We start from the raw sequence: 17,500 nt of genomic DNA, 5'->3' as shown, positions 1-17,500 counted from the left end.
CGTTTTTTTATCCTTTTCTTTCTTCTCTCCCTCCCTCTCTCTCTCTCTCTCTCTCTCTCTGTCTTTCTCTGTCTCTCTTTCTCTCTCCCTTTTTCTCTTTAAATCGCTCACACCGACTTGCTGATTCAGGTATCATAGGAAACGTCGTGTGCGTCTGTCGAACGGAAAAGACCGGCGTAGCGATCGATAGGTTCAACGATATTTATTGCTCGTCTTGTGAAAAGGAACGTAGAGAAGAAGGAAGTAACTGGATAGACGTTATGAGATTTTTATTCGTTTGTGTACGATCGAAGGAGCACATCTATGGGGATATTCTTTCTTAGCTCGTACCGACGATCGTGTGCGATGGCGACGACGAGTGGCGAGTAGTTGGTATTTCAAATTCTCTCTCTATCGCGGAATTCGCAAGTAATCGTTGCATCCTTCGTTGGTCATGCGGAATGTTGAAATGAGATCACGGGCAAAGTATAACTTCACTTGACTAAAGCCGCCGTTTACGTATCTGATAATGTAAATAATATAACGTGTTGTTATCGTACGTTATCAGATAAATAAAATATCTTTATCGGTTTGATCTCGTTTTTATTCCCCCCTTACACGAACGTAACCTTATTTTTCGAATTCCAATAAGATCGATCAGAATAGAAAAAAAAAGAAAGAAATAGGAAAAGATAGAGAAACAAAAAAGATAAGAACAGTATTGAAAAATCTCGGTGTCCATGTACTTCAGTATCTAGACCAGACCAGATCGAGTTTTGTATCGTTGAAAATCGCCTCATGACTTTAGAGATAATATGAAACGAAACGTCCCCCTTCCCTCATCCACACCCTACCCCGTCGTTGTCGTTGTCGTCGTCGTCGTCGTCGTGTAGATCGAAGAAACAAAACGCGACGGCTGTGTATCCTATCGCAAACGGTAGCAATTAACGGGAGCTACCGATCGTTCGACTCTGTCTCATGGTGGCAATTAACGACAACGGACAAACTCGTACGTATGGATACTATTCTAGAGGGAATAATCGATCGATTCGCGCGTGGGCACTGCGTGTCTAGGATGATGACGTCAGCGAAGGCGGGCGGACCGGGTCAGATCGATAAATAAAATCGATATCACGCATTCAGGTCGAATCTCCTGCGCGAGCGTTCTCGCGTCGTACGTAGTACGTGAGCGTTTATCGGGTAAGAGGAAGAGGAGGAGGACGAAAAGGAAGAGAGGGGAAGGGAGGGAGAAAGGTCGGCTTGATTGAAAGTAACGATCGATCGTGCGGACGTGTTGCACGCATTTAACCGTGTCGTGTCGTACGGTCGAACGAAGAAGAAAAAAAGAAAAAGAAGAAAGAAAAAAAGAAAAAGAAAAAAGAGAGGTCTGAACGTTGCTAAAGACGGTCCTGGTACGCGTGGGCCTTACCCCCACTCTATAGATCTTTTATACCTATCGGTGTCTCGTTGTCTTATTAATGACATATCTTTTCTCTCTCTCTCTCTTTCTCTCTCTCTCTCTCTCTCTCTCTCTCTCTTTCTCTATAGCTCCTTCATTAAGTTACGTCCCGCTGGTTCTTTTCGATTTAAAAAGGACAGGGGAGGGAGAGACAAGGCTAGAGATGGAGTGACCGTAGTATGGCTCGCGTGCATGCACGTTCGTTTCTATCGCGCGAGATCGTCGTGCGAATTTCAATGACATGGAAATAAGACAGAGGGATAGATAGATATCGTTTCGTGGACGCGTTTTTATTCGCGCTTGAAATTAATTTAATTAACCTACGATAAATGCTCCTCATTCTCTCGCTTCTGTTTTATTTTTATTATTTCAAGCTTGCGTTACGAACTTGTACATTTGATAGATCGCTTTTCGTTGACTCGTATAAGTAAGCGTTTTCTAAAGTCTCAAAGCACGCACCATATATACCATACCATATATATAATATATATACATATACCTATCAAATACATGTATATATATATATATATATATATATATATATATTTTTTTTTTTTTTCCTGTGAAATCGCAACGTCCCGTAACATAACGTCCGTAATTCTGGAAGATAAAATTTTTTTCTTCCGTGGAAGAAACATAGAATGGAAGGATAGTTAGGTGTAGGTATGTAGTATGGGAAAGCCGCATGGTAGGTGGTATAAGCGAGTAGAACGCGTGGACGTAATAAATCTATCTCGAATCGGTCTCGTAAGAACGTATGTATGTAGGTATGTATGTAAGTACACGGGGCTCGTACTTCTCTTGTACAGCAAGTCAACATATCGTAAAATAAAATTTGTAGCTCAAAGTGTCACCGCGTTGGACATAATCGTGACGCATGTGGATCGTAAACGTAACCGGCACTCGTAATACCTACCTATGCATCGATCGTCGATCACGATACGATTCCACGAAAGTCCGTCGAACAGTGTGGTTCAATTTGTTAGCAACGACGTTCGGCCATCGTACGATTAAAGACAGATCCGTTTTGCGTTCGTGTCGTGTTTCACCGATCGTAACGAATTGCCCCTTGTGAGTGATTTTACGATGCCGAGAAAGGAACATGGGAAGGACAATGAATTGTTATCTTTGATATCGAGCGCGAGGTTATCGATATGCCTTGAAGTTTTTAATTATTTTCTTTTCCTTTTTTTTTGTTTTTTTTTTTTTTGTTTTTTTCTCTTCTTCCTTTTCCAACGAGAGATAACGAACAAAATTTGCACGCTTCTGTATAATAATCGTATCGAAAGATTTCGTGAGAAGTACGCTTATTAAGTCAATTGTCGTTGATCGTTGAAGTGAGATCATCGGGGAGATACAATTCTTTCGTGTTTATCGATTTAACTCTCGAAGAAATCGAGACGAGTTTATCCAATTAACGAATCGTACAAATTTTAATAGCATCTATGCACGATCGAGTTTTGCGATTGAAGACGTTTATTAAATTCGTGAAAAGAAGGAGGGGAACCGTTTTGTCAATATACAATTACAATTGAAGTATTTCATTATCAATCGTAACGAACGATGAAATTTTTTTACTAATACCAATGTTCATTATCCAACACGATTAAATCATTAATTTTTATCACAAATTGGATGAAACCATTAAAGATTATAGTTCTCATCGTTTTTTATTTATACAATAAGATAAGACGTTTTAAAATTATAACTTTGCGGAATAATCATTGTCCGACTTATAGTTTCAATTAATTTTTCAATGATAACGTGTAAACAATAAAGTTATATCCCATTTGAACTATTACAATGATTAAACGATTAATTCAATCGTATACTATGTATGATAGAATTCGATTTAAATAAATATAATGAAATATTTTATTCGTTGTCGTCGTTAAGAGATTGAAATGTATCAAGTTAAATTGAATGTCATAAAAATTGAACGAAAGACCAATTGTATATTATGAATGAAATGAAAATGATTGGAAGAAAAATTCATAGAAAAAATAGAGATGAGATTGAACGTAGAGAAGTTAGGTTGGCACCTTAGTTTGAACGTGGTCGCATAACGTGACGTATGAGCGATGCTTACTCTCCCACAACGTCGACCGGTAGTAGATGATGCTATAATGGTTGGGAGTCGGACATGTGAGCGCGGACAGGAAGTCCAGGTTTCTTATACCAAGACGCACAGGAGTTACGCGGATCTTCGCATGGAGGCCTTGCAAACCTCCTACGTGTCACGCAACTCATTCACGAGCTTTTCCACGTTGCATTAAGTTCCATTACTCCAGGGTGGAAGAGGGAGAGAGAGAGAGAGAGAGAGAGAGAGAGAGAGAGAGGGATAAAGGACGAGAGAGGATCCTGTAGTTATATGAACGCAAAAAGAGAATCCTTGGATATATTCCTTGCAATCAAGAGAACAGGTTTAGTTAGTTCTCGAAAATCCGAATAAAAATTATTATTCGTCAAGGACGCAATCCTTTGGAGGATCATATTAATTGATAAGGTATTATTATCGTTCGACGAGCGATAATAATATTTTGTTAGATTTATATCGACGTTTCTGATACCAATATCGACATTTGTCTATCTATAGACGTATCTATTTGTAAACACTATAGGTATTTTGATACCCACGTCGACATTATGATAATACCAATGAACAAATCTTAAATCTTAAAGGTGAAAGATGCAAAAAAAAGAAAAAATAAAAAAAAAAGATAGAAAAAAACAACAAAATACGATAGATAATGTCGGTAAATAATTCGAAAGGGGAGTAATTTTCGTTAGTCGTTTTCTCTCTGCTCTTCTCGATGTCATAGACCCGTAGACAGGAAGATCGTGCGCCGTTGCGTAAGAGGACATTATCGTAGTGGTCGCGGCAGGTTACAATTTCATTCACGAAGAGGACGGTCTGCCTCTGTCTGCCTCCCTCCACCGAGAGACCTTCCACAGCGTATTCACTTTCTCCAGAAGCAAACGGCGTCGGCCTCTTTCGTGATACTCGTCGTTTTGTTTTTCACAGAGTTTCTCTCTCTCTCTCTCTCTCTCTCTCTCTCTCTATTCCTTTTTTCCTTTTTTTCTCTTTTTCTACCCTTTCCCTTTTTTTTTCGTTCCCATGTGAACGATGAGTCTCAACGAGAACGAGGAAGATAGTATAAAATGAAAAGAAAAAGAGAGAGAAAGAGAGAGGGAGAGAGACAGAGAGAGAATGAGAATAGATAGGAGGTTGGGATGAGGGGAAAACAGTTTGCCCGAACGTCGTCTAACGCTCATCCTCCTCGTGATTGTTATGTCAGAAAAAAGGCCAGGCAGAAGGGCAAAAAGCGTGAATAATTTAAATTACATTTCTCATCATAACCCGCGAGCCGGTTAAACCAACACCAACTTTTTGTCCGTGACGTGATCGCGAGCCGAGCAAATCATTGTCAGCCAGTAACAACAGACTTAGCTTATTGTCGTTCATTTTTATCTCTTCGTTGTTCTTTATTATTCCTCAGATGTTTACATAAGGTAAAGACGATTTAGAAAAAAAAAGAAAATAAATAAATAAATTAATTAATTAATTAAATGATTGTAAATATTATCAGTTTATGATTTGGGAAAATTTATTATATGTAATAACGATTTTATTTCATTATTGAAAAGATCTAAGAAGAGGAGTGTAAAAAAATTATAATCTATCGTAGAAATGATTTTATTTGACCATTGAAAAAATCTATAAATATAAATGAAACATATTGATCATCTGAAACCTTTCGTTTCTCGAAAAATTTAAAACCATATTATAAGAGCTTCTCTTGTTGCTTAGATGAAATAAAAAGGGTGGTTAGAGAGGATGCTTTTAGTGTAAGACGATGGCGTGTGTCTTTACAAATGTGAGACAAGGGAACCTCGATATTGCCGCCTTATAATAAGACAGTATCGTATGAACGAACGAAGGAACGAAAGCGGTCGGTGTCGGTGCTTCACCACAGAGGGCGGTCCGAACAATGGGCCTGAATATCCGTTCGGACTCGAAGAGAAGAGTAGCAGCAGCTACGGCGTTAGCTTGTGTAACAAGGACCGATGCGAGCCATGAACAAAAAAAACAGCCAGTAGAGAGAGAGAGAGAGAGAAAGAGAGGGAGCGTGCAGGGCGTGGATGGAGGAGCAATGCACGCCATATATCAACATCGTACCGATAACGAGGTCCCCAGGAGGCTACCGGTCGTGAAAGACAACAACAACGACGACGACGACGACGACGACGACGACGACGACGACGACGACCGGTCCGCCAGTGTAACTTTGGACGTTGCACAAACCGCAATACTCAGTCCCCTTTTTTCTCTCGGATCCTGTTGAGGATTCTGGAATGAAAAAGGACAGGTCTCGGACTCACCCAACTAGCGGACTCTTCAAATAATTCAGCAACCTTTCTGCCATCGATCGAAATCCGCCGGGAAAGAGTATGCGTATACGTGTGTGAGAAAGAGAAAGAGGTAGAGAGAGAGAAAGAGAGAAGGGGAAAGATCGAAAGTCCAGCCAGTTGCCGAGAAATTTTTGATATATTCTCGAATAGTTTCTTCCTATGTGGAAAATCGGAGGATAAGAAGGATCCTATGAATAATGCAAACTCAAGGAGACAAATTTATTAATTACACGATCGGGATCGAATGATATTCCTTGGAACATGCAAATTTATTCGAACGTGTTCCGATCATTGGCATTGTTTAATGATCTTGTTTACGATCTTTTTCAAATTAAGAATGTGTATAAGATGGAAATAAGGTATGGTAAACCTGTTGCATGTGGTAATGGGAAACGAGAACCGTTTTCAAAGATAAAACGTAATAGTAACGTTTTTAGACGTTAGATAATATTCAAACGTGCATTCGCCGAGAGAAATCTCATCGAGTATAGAACCAGTATTGAAGGTACAAAGTATCGAAGATGATTATTATTCGCAAAGGATCCTGAAGTAGGGGTAGATGGATTTAATGTTGGTGAGAAGACGCTTTTCATCTTCATTAACAAAACGTCATTAAGAACTACGAATGGCGGATAGCCAAGTCTACGACTTATTTTGCTTGAAATTAATGATCATCGTGAAAGCGGTAGCAACGATCTTTCTTGGTATCATGCCTCCTCGTAGCGATCTGGCGATCATCTAAACTTGACGTAAGAGTCGCTATTAATCACTCATTAAGATGATCCACCGTGTGTTAAGAGAACAACGAACGAACAAACGATCGATCGATCGATCGATCGATCGATGTGTAACAAACCGTTTGACTCTTTACTTTTTATGTTTTGTAAAACCAAAGTCAATTTCGAACATTTGAAGATGATAAAAACAATAATTTAAAAATCTTAATATTAGGAATTCGAAATAATCATTTTTAGAATGTCGACTCAATCGAAAGACGTTTCTTTTTCTTTCTCTTTTTTTTTTTCTTTTCTTTTATCTCTTATTTTACTTGTGCACACCTAAAACGATATTTTTCTCTCTTTCTCTCTCTCTCTTTTTCTCTTTGTCTCTCTTTTGGATTCGTCCAGCTGGGCCCAGGAGTAGTATCTAAGAGGAGGCACCACGTATGTATACTATACGCGCGTATGAGCCGCACGACGGGACATTGTAGAACTTATATGGCGATCCGGCATAAATCAAAGGGCTAATATACTGCTGACCACGGTAATGCAGCCGGCACGGCGGAGGTCTTTTTATCGGCGTAGTAAGACAATACGCATTTACATACGTGCGAGGAGCTCCTACGCGGCGTACTTTTACCCTCTCTCGCCTTCCAAACGATCCGCGTCTACTCCTTTTCTTTCCATTCTTCCCCTCTCCCTTGACGATACTCTACCCCTATCCCCCACTCTTCCCCAAAGGTAAACAGGTAAGCCGATCTCTTCTACGTAAAATATATGTAGATACATATATATATACATACCTATCTACACACAAACACACACACATATACATACATACATATATATATATATATATATATATATATATATATATATACTGAGGTCGCTTCAAAGCATATGGTGGAGCTTATTGGAGCGAAGGGCCGACCAAGCGCGGCAATTACCGTGCTTGCCCGCCGGCTCCTGGAAGTTCTAGTCACGTGTTGAATCCACCGTCCCCCTCTCCCCCTGGAGCCGCCCCTTTTCACCGATCATCTTCTATTCCTCTTTTTCTTCTTCTTCTTTTTCTTCTTTTTCTCTTACTTTTTTTATTGTTTATTTTTTATTTATTTATTTATTTTTTTTATTCGATAGACGTTCGATCGAAAGTAAAGTCAAACGGTCTAAATTATTTGCAAAACCTCCTCGTCAAGGGTTAAGAGTTCGTACATAATGCAGAGGGTAGAAAGAAAGAAGGAAGGAAGAAAGGAAGGAAGGACGGACCAATGGACTAACGGACGGATGGACGTACGGACGGACAGACGAACGGAAGGAAGGAAGGAAGAGAGGAGAAGAGGAATTCGCGATTACGGGGACTGGGTTTGCTTGGTTGACGTAGAAGAATTTAGGAGCGACGGCAAGAGCAAAGGCTCAGTTCGCGAGCGGTCAGGTCTCTTTGAAGTCTAAAAACAATGGCATTGTCTCTTCAGTCTAGCGAAAGGCTCCTACAGCATCTCAACCCCTTCCCTTCCCTTTTTCTTCTTCTTCCCTCTCCGTTCCTCCTTCACTCTCCTTTTCTGCTTCTTCTCTTCGCGTCCAACTCCGCGGTCGGCGTAAACGTTTTAGATCTTTTTCCGCCGGTACTCTGAATCTCTCTCTCTCTCTCTTTATCTCTCTCTCTTTCTTTCTTTCTTTCTTACTCTCACTTTAATTCTTTTTCACTCTCTCTTTCTACGCAAAGGACCGAAATGTTGAAACCGTAGGACTGAGGGAATCGACTCAGTCGACGCCAATTTACATTTTTCATTTACATCCTCCAGAAGTATACTACTCGAGAGTTCTCTCTTCTCTCTCTCTCTCTTTCTTTTTCTGTTTCTCTATCCCTTTCTTTCTTTCTTTCTTTCTCTGTTTCAACGACGACGAGATGGTACCACCTGCGTAAGCTTCGCCCTCTGACAGATTGAAGGCCACGCGAGAGTAAGAAGGAGAGATGTGGGGGAGGGAGTGGTTCTTTCGCAAACGACGTCGCCATCTCTCTCTTCCTTCCTTCCTTCCTTTCGTTCTTTTTTTCTTTCTCTCTCTCTCTCTCTCTCTCTCTCTCACTTTCTTTCTTTCTCTTGGTCGTTATTTCCTCTTCTTCGGACAACAGGAGTGAGGAGAAGAGAAGGGAATAAAGTTTTCGGTGTGCGTGCGTCTCTCGTCTCTCTTCTCTTCGGGTACACCCGAACGAAGACCGGTAGGGACGCTATTAGCTTCGGCATAAGGGCGTTCTCCTTTTGTCGCCAATGGAATTTATTCCTTCCACCATAGGAAACCAGATTTCGACCGGGGAGTCTCTCTCTCTCTCTCTCTCTCTCTCTCTCTTGGACTTCTTTCGTCAAAAAAGAAGCCGACCTTATATACCTTACCTATACTACTGGACCGATTCTTTTTCCAGAATCCTCACCGACTTCGCGAAATTCGCGTTTTAGAACTGATTCGATCTCGTTTAATTCGATTTTCGATTCCGCATCGAAGGACACAACGAGAGAGAGAGAGTGATTATCCCTCGATCGATCCATCAATTTCGTTCTTATTTAGTTGAAAATGATATTTATCAAACGACGATCGTACAGGAGATAATTTTATATTTTTTCTTTTTTTTTTCTTGTCTTTTTTTTTTGTATATCCTCGGATATTAAAATTCGCGGATTCGATTAAATTATATCGATCGTATAAATATGCAGGAGGAATGGGATGAGGTGGGATAGGAGGGGGGATTTATAATATTTTGCAAGGGAATAAAGTAAAAATAATATAAAGTGAATTAAAGTAGGAAGATGAAAAGAGTTAGGTAAAAACCATACGAGGAATAACAGGATCATACGAATTGAATGTGGTATTTCGAAAAACGTTCGAAGCCCTGGTACGCGATCCAATTAAGTAGGTGCGACTTGAAAGAGACAGAGAATCAAAGAGGGAAAAGAGAGAGAGAGAGAGAGAGAGAGAGAGAGAGAGAGAGAGAGAAAGAGAAAGAGAGAAAGAGGGGGAAAGGAAGAAGAGTGCGGGGTTGGTTATTCGGTTTCGCCGGTTAAGGAACTGGTTGCAATTAATGAGCGACCGGACGGAAATCGAATTGAGAAATTCCGGACGAGCGGCGAATGATCACGAAGAAGGGACGAAGAAAACGATGGGAGATTTCGAGTTAGGGAGCGGGAACGGTCTGGTTACTCTCGCTGGCACACACATATAGCTTAGCTTATTACATACGGTAGCACGAAAACATTTATCGGGCGACACCCGTGCTTCGGTCTCGGTCTCTGTCTCCCTCGGCCCCTCTACAGGACTATCTTACTCCTTTACTCTACCTCTCTACCTTTTTATTGATAGCTGCAATTAAAGGAGCGCGTCTCCTTAATTGCACCGCGGTACCTTAATTAGGAATCATCAATTCGTAGAGTCGGTGCACTCGCGCGGGCATAGGCACGCGTATGATTAACGTCACTTGACTCTACGCTTAAAACTCTTACGGTCGATCGAGCGTGCGATAAATATCGATGTCTCGGCCGTTTATCGAAATATTTCTTTGCCTTATCGCTTCCTCTCCGTCTTTTTTCTTTCTCTCTCTCTCTCTCTCTCTCTCTCTCTCTCTCTCTCTCTCTCTTGAGACAAAATCACGGGGAGTCTAGACGGTGCGTGCATCGTTCCTTACCGTGAGAGTGAAAGAAAGAGAGAGAAAGAGAGAGAGAGAGAGAGAGAGAGAGACAGTGTAAGTTTGTTTATACTTTTTCTCTTTGACCGACCTTCCTTTCTCTGATATTTATGGAGAGTTATTAACTCGACTGTAAGCGAATGCCTCGCCACACGGATTTACGAGGCATTTGCGTTGTAGCTTCTGTAGGACTAAGGATCTAAAATTTACCGAATATCTCTTGGATCTTCTTGGAGTTCAGTGTTTTTTCATTTACTCTTTCCGTCATATCATTCGAAATAACGTAAATTAGATCTTTTAATGTTTTCCTTTATGCATAAAGTTTTTTATGTTATGGCCGATTCTTCGCTGACTCGAATCACTTTCTCCTGAACTTTTCGTTCGAACGAACGAACAATAATAAATTATCTTAAATGAATTCGACATTGTTATTTTAATCGTAAAAAATGATCGTAACGATGTTGTGACGTTGTTCTTTATTTTTCATTGTTTTGATATCTCGTTTTTAGAGACAAGGGAACAAAGAAACGTAAGCGAGATAAATCGCAAATTACATGCGAACGTTTGAAGAACAGATTTTTGAACCGCATTGACCTTTATCAAAACTTTATACGCTATTAATATAGAATGCAAGAATATTGAATGTAATATTAATATAGAATGTAAGATTATTGAAGCTTACATTAAATGTCTTATCGTAAGTTCCTATAATATTACCTCGTATCTCGTTAACATATTCAACAATAGCTAATTGTGATGAATCGCACACAAGAAACTTGACCTGTCACGTAGTCAAAACAAATCGTGCGATGTCGCGATTTAAATCGACCTTCAAAACGAGAATAACAAGATGTAATAAGGCAAAGGTAAAGTGAAAAGAAGGAGAGGTGATAAGTACTCGAAGAAGAAAAGAAAAAAAATGAAAGGAAAAAAAAAAGAAAATAAAAGAAAGAAAAAAAAGGCAAGCGAAAAAGGAAAAGGATAAAGAAGAAAGGAGGAAAAAATGACGGAAGTATAGAAAGAAAAGAGGTAATAGGTAGTTCGCTCTGTATGTAATTGGTTACGTTCGCGAGTAGAGCGTAAAATTTTTCAAACGGTTCGTAGCAACCGGCCATTGCTCGACGCGATGGTCCCGATGCGCGCAGGTCATAGTTCAGAGGTCCAATCGCGGGTCTTCCGCACACATTCATATTAAGTGGCTCACTTTCATGTATACGCTCGCGAAGCACTCTACGAGCATTCTCACCAACACAGAAGCATGCTCTTCTGTTACTTTAGTTAGCTCGACACGGCCATGATCTCGCTCGTCGGATCGTTGCAAAAATATCGCCTTCTTCCTCGAACACATGTTCGTCGTCGTTCGTTTTAAGAAAGAAAGAAAGAAAAAAAAAAGAAAGAATGAACCAAAAAAAAGAAGAAATAAAAATAAAAAACAGATGGTGCTCCCATTAACGAGAATTAATTACTTCATTTAATAAGGTGAACACTATACATCGGGGAAATTAATTGTACCGCGATTACAAAGTTTCATTCTATCAGTGATAAAGATAACATCTTTCTTTATTGTACTGCCTTTGGTTTAATTATCCTCAAGATTAAGACGACGATGATGACGACGACGACGACGATGACGAAAAGAAATAATAATTATTGATTGAATTTTATTTCAAACGAACTTCCTACCTGTAAAAAAAAAGAAGAAATATATATTTATGATGTTTGTCACGTATTGATCGAAGTCGAGTGTAATGTAAATTTCGTTGAATTCGATTAAAAATTTATCTATTTCCTGGAAATGAATTTCGTGAACTTGACTTTATTAACACTGTTGTTAAAGTAAAATGTGTATTGCATGCACGTATAGATAAAATGAGCTCTTTAAATCTATGTACTTACTTACGTACATAGATATACGATATATATATATATATATATATATATATATATATATATATATATTACGACGATAGCAATAACAATAATATTAATAATCAGAGACAGTAATTAGTCCGAGACTTGATCGGTCTCTTACGTTATTATCTTAATTATGACTCTTATCGTGGTTTCGACTCGCAACCGGAATGAATTCATCAGAATTATTGATAAATCTATGCTTGACCTACGAACCGATAACCTTCGTCGTGCATAAAACTACTTAAATTTTCATCGAATTTCACGGATTTACGATTACGTCGTAGCAAAACATATCTAGAAGGAATGTCGTATAAAGCAGAGAACAAGAGAGAAGAGGGTCGTGAGCGTTCTTTTGCGAGAATAGAAGATGAATATTTCAAAAGAGCGTGCGTTTGCATTTTGCGCGTGTGTGCATATGTGTGTCTCTGTCTGTGTGTGTATGTGAGTGAGTGAGTGAGTGAGAGAGAGAGAGAGAGAGAGAGAGAGAGAGAGAGAGAGAGAGAGAGAGAGAGAGAGAGAGAAACGGAGATACGAGTATGGAAGCTCGTCGTATCTTATGGCTAGTGAGACGACTGACATTTGTGAGAGGAAAAAGGACGCTGGTAGAAAAATGGAAGGAAAGGAAAGGAAGAAAGAAAGAAAGAAAGAAAGAAAGCGAGAAATAAGGAAAGAGAGAGAGAGAGAGAGAAAAAGATAAAGAAAGAACGACTTAAGTGCATGAGCGATAGAAGAGAAACGAGGAGTGGAGGGAGAGCGGGTTCTGGCGGGTCGAGTCGGAGGGATCGAGAGGGTCAGAGGTCATGGGTCAGACCGTATAGCCCTGACCTTCGACCTTATCCCCTTCCAACTCCATTCTCAAGATCCTAAGCGGACCCCTACCAAGCGCGCACCTAGTGTCCCGAGATCGACTCTACTTCGCGGCTGAACTCGAGATCACTTGCGAGCATCGACTCGTCTCTGAGAGTGTGAAAGAATGAGAAAAAGAGAGAATAAGGGAGAATAAGAGAGTAGAAAGTAAGAGAAAGAGAGAGAGAGAGAGTGAGATTTGAGGCGAGTTTAATTTTTTTGGAAAAAGCTAATTTTTTCTTCAGAGTCTAAAAAGAGAGAGAAAGAGAGAGAGAGAGAGAGAGAGAGAGAGAGAGAGATCGACTAAGCCTCTTCATAGGAACCTTGACACAGTTCGAGATCCGTCGTGCCATGCAGTGTATCTCCGGTGATATACCCCTACTGTCGCCACTGTGATGCCGTCTACACAAGGAGTGAGTAAGTACGCGTGCGCGCGGCGTCTACCAAGTGAACACTGTGCTCGTTCGTGTGGAGGAGATTCAGTGCGAACTTGTGTTCAGAGATCGACGCTCTTTTCCGCTTGTCTCTTTCTCTTCCTTTCTTTCTCTCTTTCTGCCTCTTTCTTTTTCTTTTCTTTTTTCTTTTTCTTCTTTCTTTTTTTCTTATTCACGTTGGATAGAACGATTTTGTTCATTAAGGGGATAATGGAATGGACATATTCAAGATAATTTATATGATAGAGAGAAAGAGAGAGAGAGAGAGAGAGAGAGAGAGAGAGAGAGAGAGAGAGAGAGAGAGAGAGAGACAGATAGACGAGCAGACAATTCGATATTCGCGATTTTAATAAGTTCCGCGTAACGCGCAAATCTTTCCATCGTCGACGGTCAGGATTTATGATCGGCATCGAACAGATGACGCGAAAATATTCCTATCCGGAACCCGTTAATATAACTCTCATGTTAGTACGATCCTCTCTCTCTCTCTCTTTCTATCTATCTATCTATCTATCTATCTATCTATCTGTCTGTCTGTCTGTCTGTCTGTCTGTTCGTTTATCTTTTTCTTCTATTCGAAATTTCAATTCTCTTTCTCTTCTTTCTCGATTTAGTCGATAATAGTTTCCGATCGATATTCATTGCGTCCGATTTCGTATCTATCGTCATTGTTATTATTATGAATCTTTGTCATCTTATTGTTATCAGAAGTTTTATCGCCGAAGAGAATCGAAGCAAGAAACTGACGAACGTTTTAAAAGGCCAAGAGAAATAGTGCTCGTAAATCGTCGTAGATATCTACTCTGAGAAGATAGGCGGTGTGCGTGCCTGCTCTTGGAAGCTTTTCACTTTGGACACGTATTATCGGGGCCTCGCGTTACGCGTACGGTCACGATGATCGTCATCGTGCCGATGACAGCGAATGGTCTTCAGGACGAACGCAATAAACTAACTCTTTATCGACGAACGTGATTTTCCTTGGGCAAGAGCACACGCAAAAGAGAAAGAGAAAGAGAGAAAGATAAAGAGAAAGAGAGAAAAAGAGTCAGATAGAGAAGTAGAAGGATCGTTTCGGACGATCGTCTCAATCGCGATATTAGATCGTCCGTCGTTAATAATAACTTATGAGCGCTTAGCGCTAGAGCTTTTATCGCTCGTTATATCTTGGATCTTTACACGCGCTAGATAGGGACTTAGAAAATTGGAATGAGCATCGGAGGGCAAGGTCAAAGTTTCCAATCGCATTAATCCTTAAGAAACGATTCCTCATACGTACTTACGTACGTGCACGTACATTGTACGTATGTACATACATACATACATACATACATACATATATACAGATTGGTATATAGAACCGTGTGTGGTTGAAGATGTAAGAAGGTTTAAACGATCATGTTAGTTCGATTATATCAGATGCTTTCTTTATATCGTTTACTAAGGTTCAACATAGTTAATGTCGGACCGTTCAAATGTTTTTATTTGTGTTTACTAGCCGTCACGTTTATTAGTTATCGTCATTTACATAAACCTTTACGTATAGATTCGTGTTCTCTGATGGAACATTCACGATCGATCGTTATTTTCGATCGGTAAGCGGTTAATAGATTCATGGATTTAATCCAGACGCGAGGATAGATCGTTTTGTATGATCTTACGAAATTTAACATAGAGCGGCACGCGCGTCTCAATGGCGCGTAGGTGCGTAGATATCTAAGTAGCATAGATTACACGTTGATCATAGATATTCCTCTCTTTCCCTCTCTTTTTCTCTTTCTATCTCTCTCTCTCTCTCTCTCTCTCTCTCTCTCTCTCTTTCTATCTCTTTCTTTTGCATTCATTCGTCTTCCTCTTCATCGTTCTCGTCTCCTTTAATACTCCATCGGTGACCCAACGTGGGCGCGGGCCACGCGTCGCTAATTACGGCCAATCAGACGCGGCTGGTGCCAACCTTATGCAAATCCGACTATCTAAAGGGCAACCGGAGAAAGTGATTGGGTGATTGGGGTCCACCGTGCGATCTATTATCGAATCTAACCTAAGTATATTATCCGAAAAGAAAAGAAACAGAAGGGAAGTCTTCTTTTTCTTTCTATCTTTTTTCTTTTTTTTTCTGCAACATTACAAAAGAGAAGAAACAATGTGGAGGAAGAGGATTTAACGAGAAAGTCGATTCGGCGTGCTTCTCTTCGTGCTTCTCCTTTTATCGTGCTGTTCTCCCTACCAACGCCGCCTCTTTAACCTCCACTACCTTCTTCTCGTGGTCCGCCCACAACGCGTGCTGGTTCATTCTCTTCGCTCCATCCCCGCGTGTGTTTGCGCGCGCGCGTACACCCACGCCACGTGCTCGCTGCTGTTCCCTCGCCTTTGACTCCTTCCCAAGGATATACCACCTATGATTATCTTTCCATCAAGTCGATCTCCTTTTCTAAGTAATTTTTTTTTCTCCATGGTTAAAAGGCAAAGAGAGAGAGAGAGAGAGAGAGAGAGCGAGAGAGAAAATTTATTTTTATGTTTTTTGTCTGAGTACTGTAATAAAATTACAATACAGTAAAACATTAAATGAAATATAAATATAATAATATGTGAATACAAACGTCGATAACACTAGCAATGAAATATTATTGATTTGATCAAATATATAATATAGAGAGAAAGACGAAAGAGAGAAAGGAAACATAATTTTTTTTTTTTTCTATGACTTTATTATAAAATATTACAAAGCAATTAAAAATAAAGCAAGATATTATAAAGAGTAATACATAGTAGATATTTCATTATTGTAATATGTACCAACAGTGAAATATATAGATATAGATATAATAATGATATAATGTAGAAAAAGAGAAAGAAAGAGAGAGAGAGAGAAAGAGAAAGAGAAAAAATTGCCTTCATCATAGCAAACAAAGTGGCAAAACCTTATCGCGATAAAGAAAGGCAGCCACAAAAGCATCGGCGGAACTCTTCGTCGTCTCACCTCTTGATTTTTACGTTTCTGCGACCAATAAAATGATCTAGCTCGAAGCTAAGACGAGAGTAAAGGAACTCGAGTTTACGAAGCCTCAGGGAAATCTTTACGTCTTTTTTTACTCCTCATCCTGATCGTTTTTCCTTTTATCGCGAACGTGCTTGGCCGCACCTTCGGAGATAGAGAGAAAAAGAGAGAGAGAGAGAGAGATAGATAGATAGATAGATAGAAAGAGAGAGAGAGAGAGAAAGAGAGAGTTCAGAGAGATAGTTTCATCGTGGCATAAAACAGTAATCTCTCTACAGACTCGGAGTAAAGATCGACCGGAATCTCTCGTACCTTCGTCTCCTCGATGCACTTTCTGATGAGAGAGAAAAAGAAAAAGAAAGAGAGAGAGAAAGAGAGAGAAATAGAGAGAGAGAGAGAGAGACAGAAAGACAGAGAGGGAAAAGGATAAAATAGTAGATAGCGATGGGTTCGTGTTATTGCTACCGAGAGACGTGTCGATGGAATGGAAACGATTCGATAAAGAGAAACCACAAATTTCTAGCGATCGAGCCGCGATGTGGTAGAGCAAACTGGAGAGCGATCATCCCATTTGCGTTGGTAAAACTGGTTCGTGACTTCCGTCGATTTCGCGATTTTTCCCTTTCTCATTTTACAACCCCCCGCCCTTTCCCCTTTCCCGAAGTCAAGTCCAAAAACTTCATTTATTTCTGTCGGTTAATCTCAAAGTAAGTTAATCTTGTCTTAATATCATGTGTCAAACGATTTTATCATACAATCAAGCTCAAATTAAGTTGTAGCGTTTTTAACAAGAAAAACTAGTTTTTATATTAGGAAAAAACGAAAGGAAAAGGAGATAAACTTAGGATAAGTAAGAAAGAGATGAAAGAGAGAGAAAGAGAGAGGAAAGAAAATTTCCGGTAGCAGGACTCCCCGTCGTGGAAGATCTCTTGTTGCTTCGCATTTTGACGCGCTAGCCTCTTCGCGAGGAACGAAAGAGAAAGAGAAAGATATAAGAGAGAGAGAGAGAGAGAGAGAGAGAGAGAGAGAAAGAAAGAGAGAGAGAGATAGAAAAGAGAAGATCGCGAA

General features: G+C 39.9%; 1 protein-coding gene across 2 annotated transcripts in view; it reads left to right on the top strand.

Moving 5' to 3' along the window:
• LOC124426745 overlaps nucleotides 1–17,500 on the top strand; it is a 183,791-nt gene that overhangs the window by 60,177 nt on the left and 106,114 nt on the right. Inside the window, exon 1 of one of the 2 annotated variants that reach the window (XM_046968817.1) lies at nucleotides 13,193–13,420. The exons of the other annotated variant lie outside the window; for it this stretch is intronic. Within the exon in view, the coding sequence (XP_046824773.1) occupies nucleotides 13,399–13,420 (22 nt within the window). The 5' untranslated portion in view covers nucleotides 13,193–13,398. Of the gene's footprint in view, nucleotides 1–13,192; nucleotides 13,421–17,500 lie in introns of those variants that run through there. 2 annotated transcript variants of the gene reach the window in all.

Source organism: Vespa crabro, chromosome 9, assembly GCF_910589235.1.
Source record: "Vespa crabro chromosome 9, iyVesCrab1.2, whole genome shotgun sequence".
Taxonomy (NCBI): Eukaryota; Metazoa; Arthropoda; class Insecta; order Hymenoptera; family Vespidae; genus Vespa; species Vespa crabro.
The sequence above is the reverse complement of the archived record's forward strand: the minus strand, read 5'-3'. Positions and strand labels throughout refer to the sequence as shown.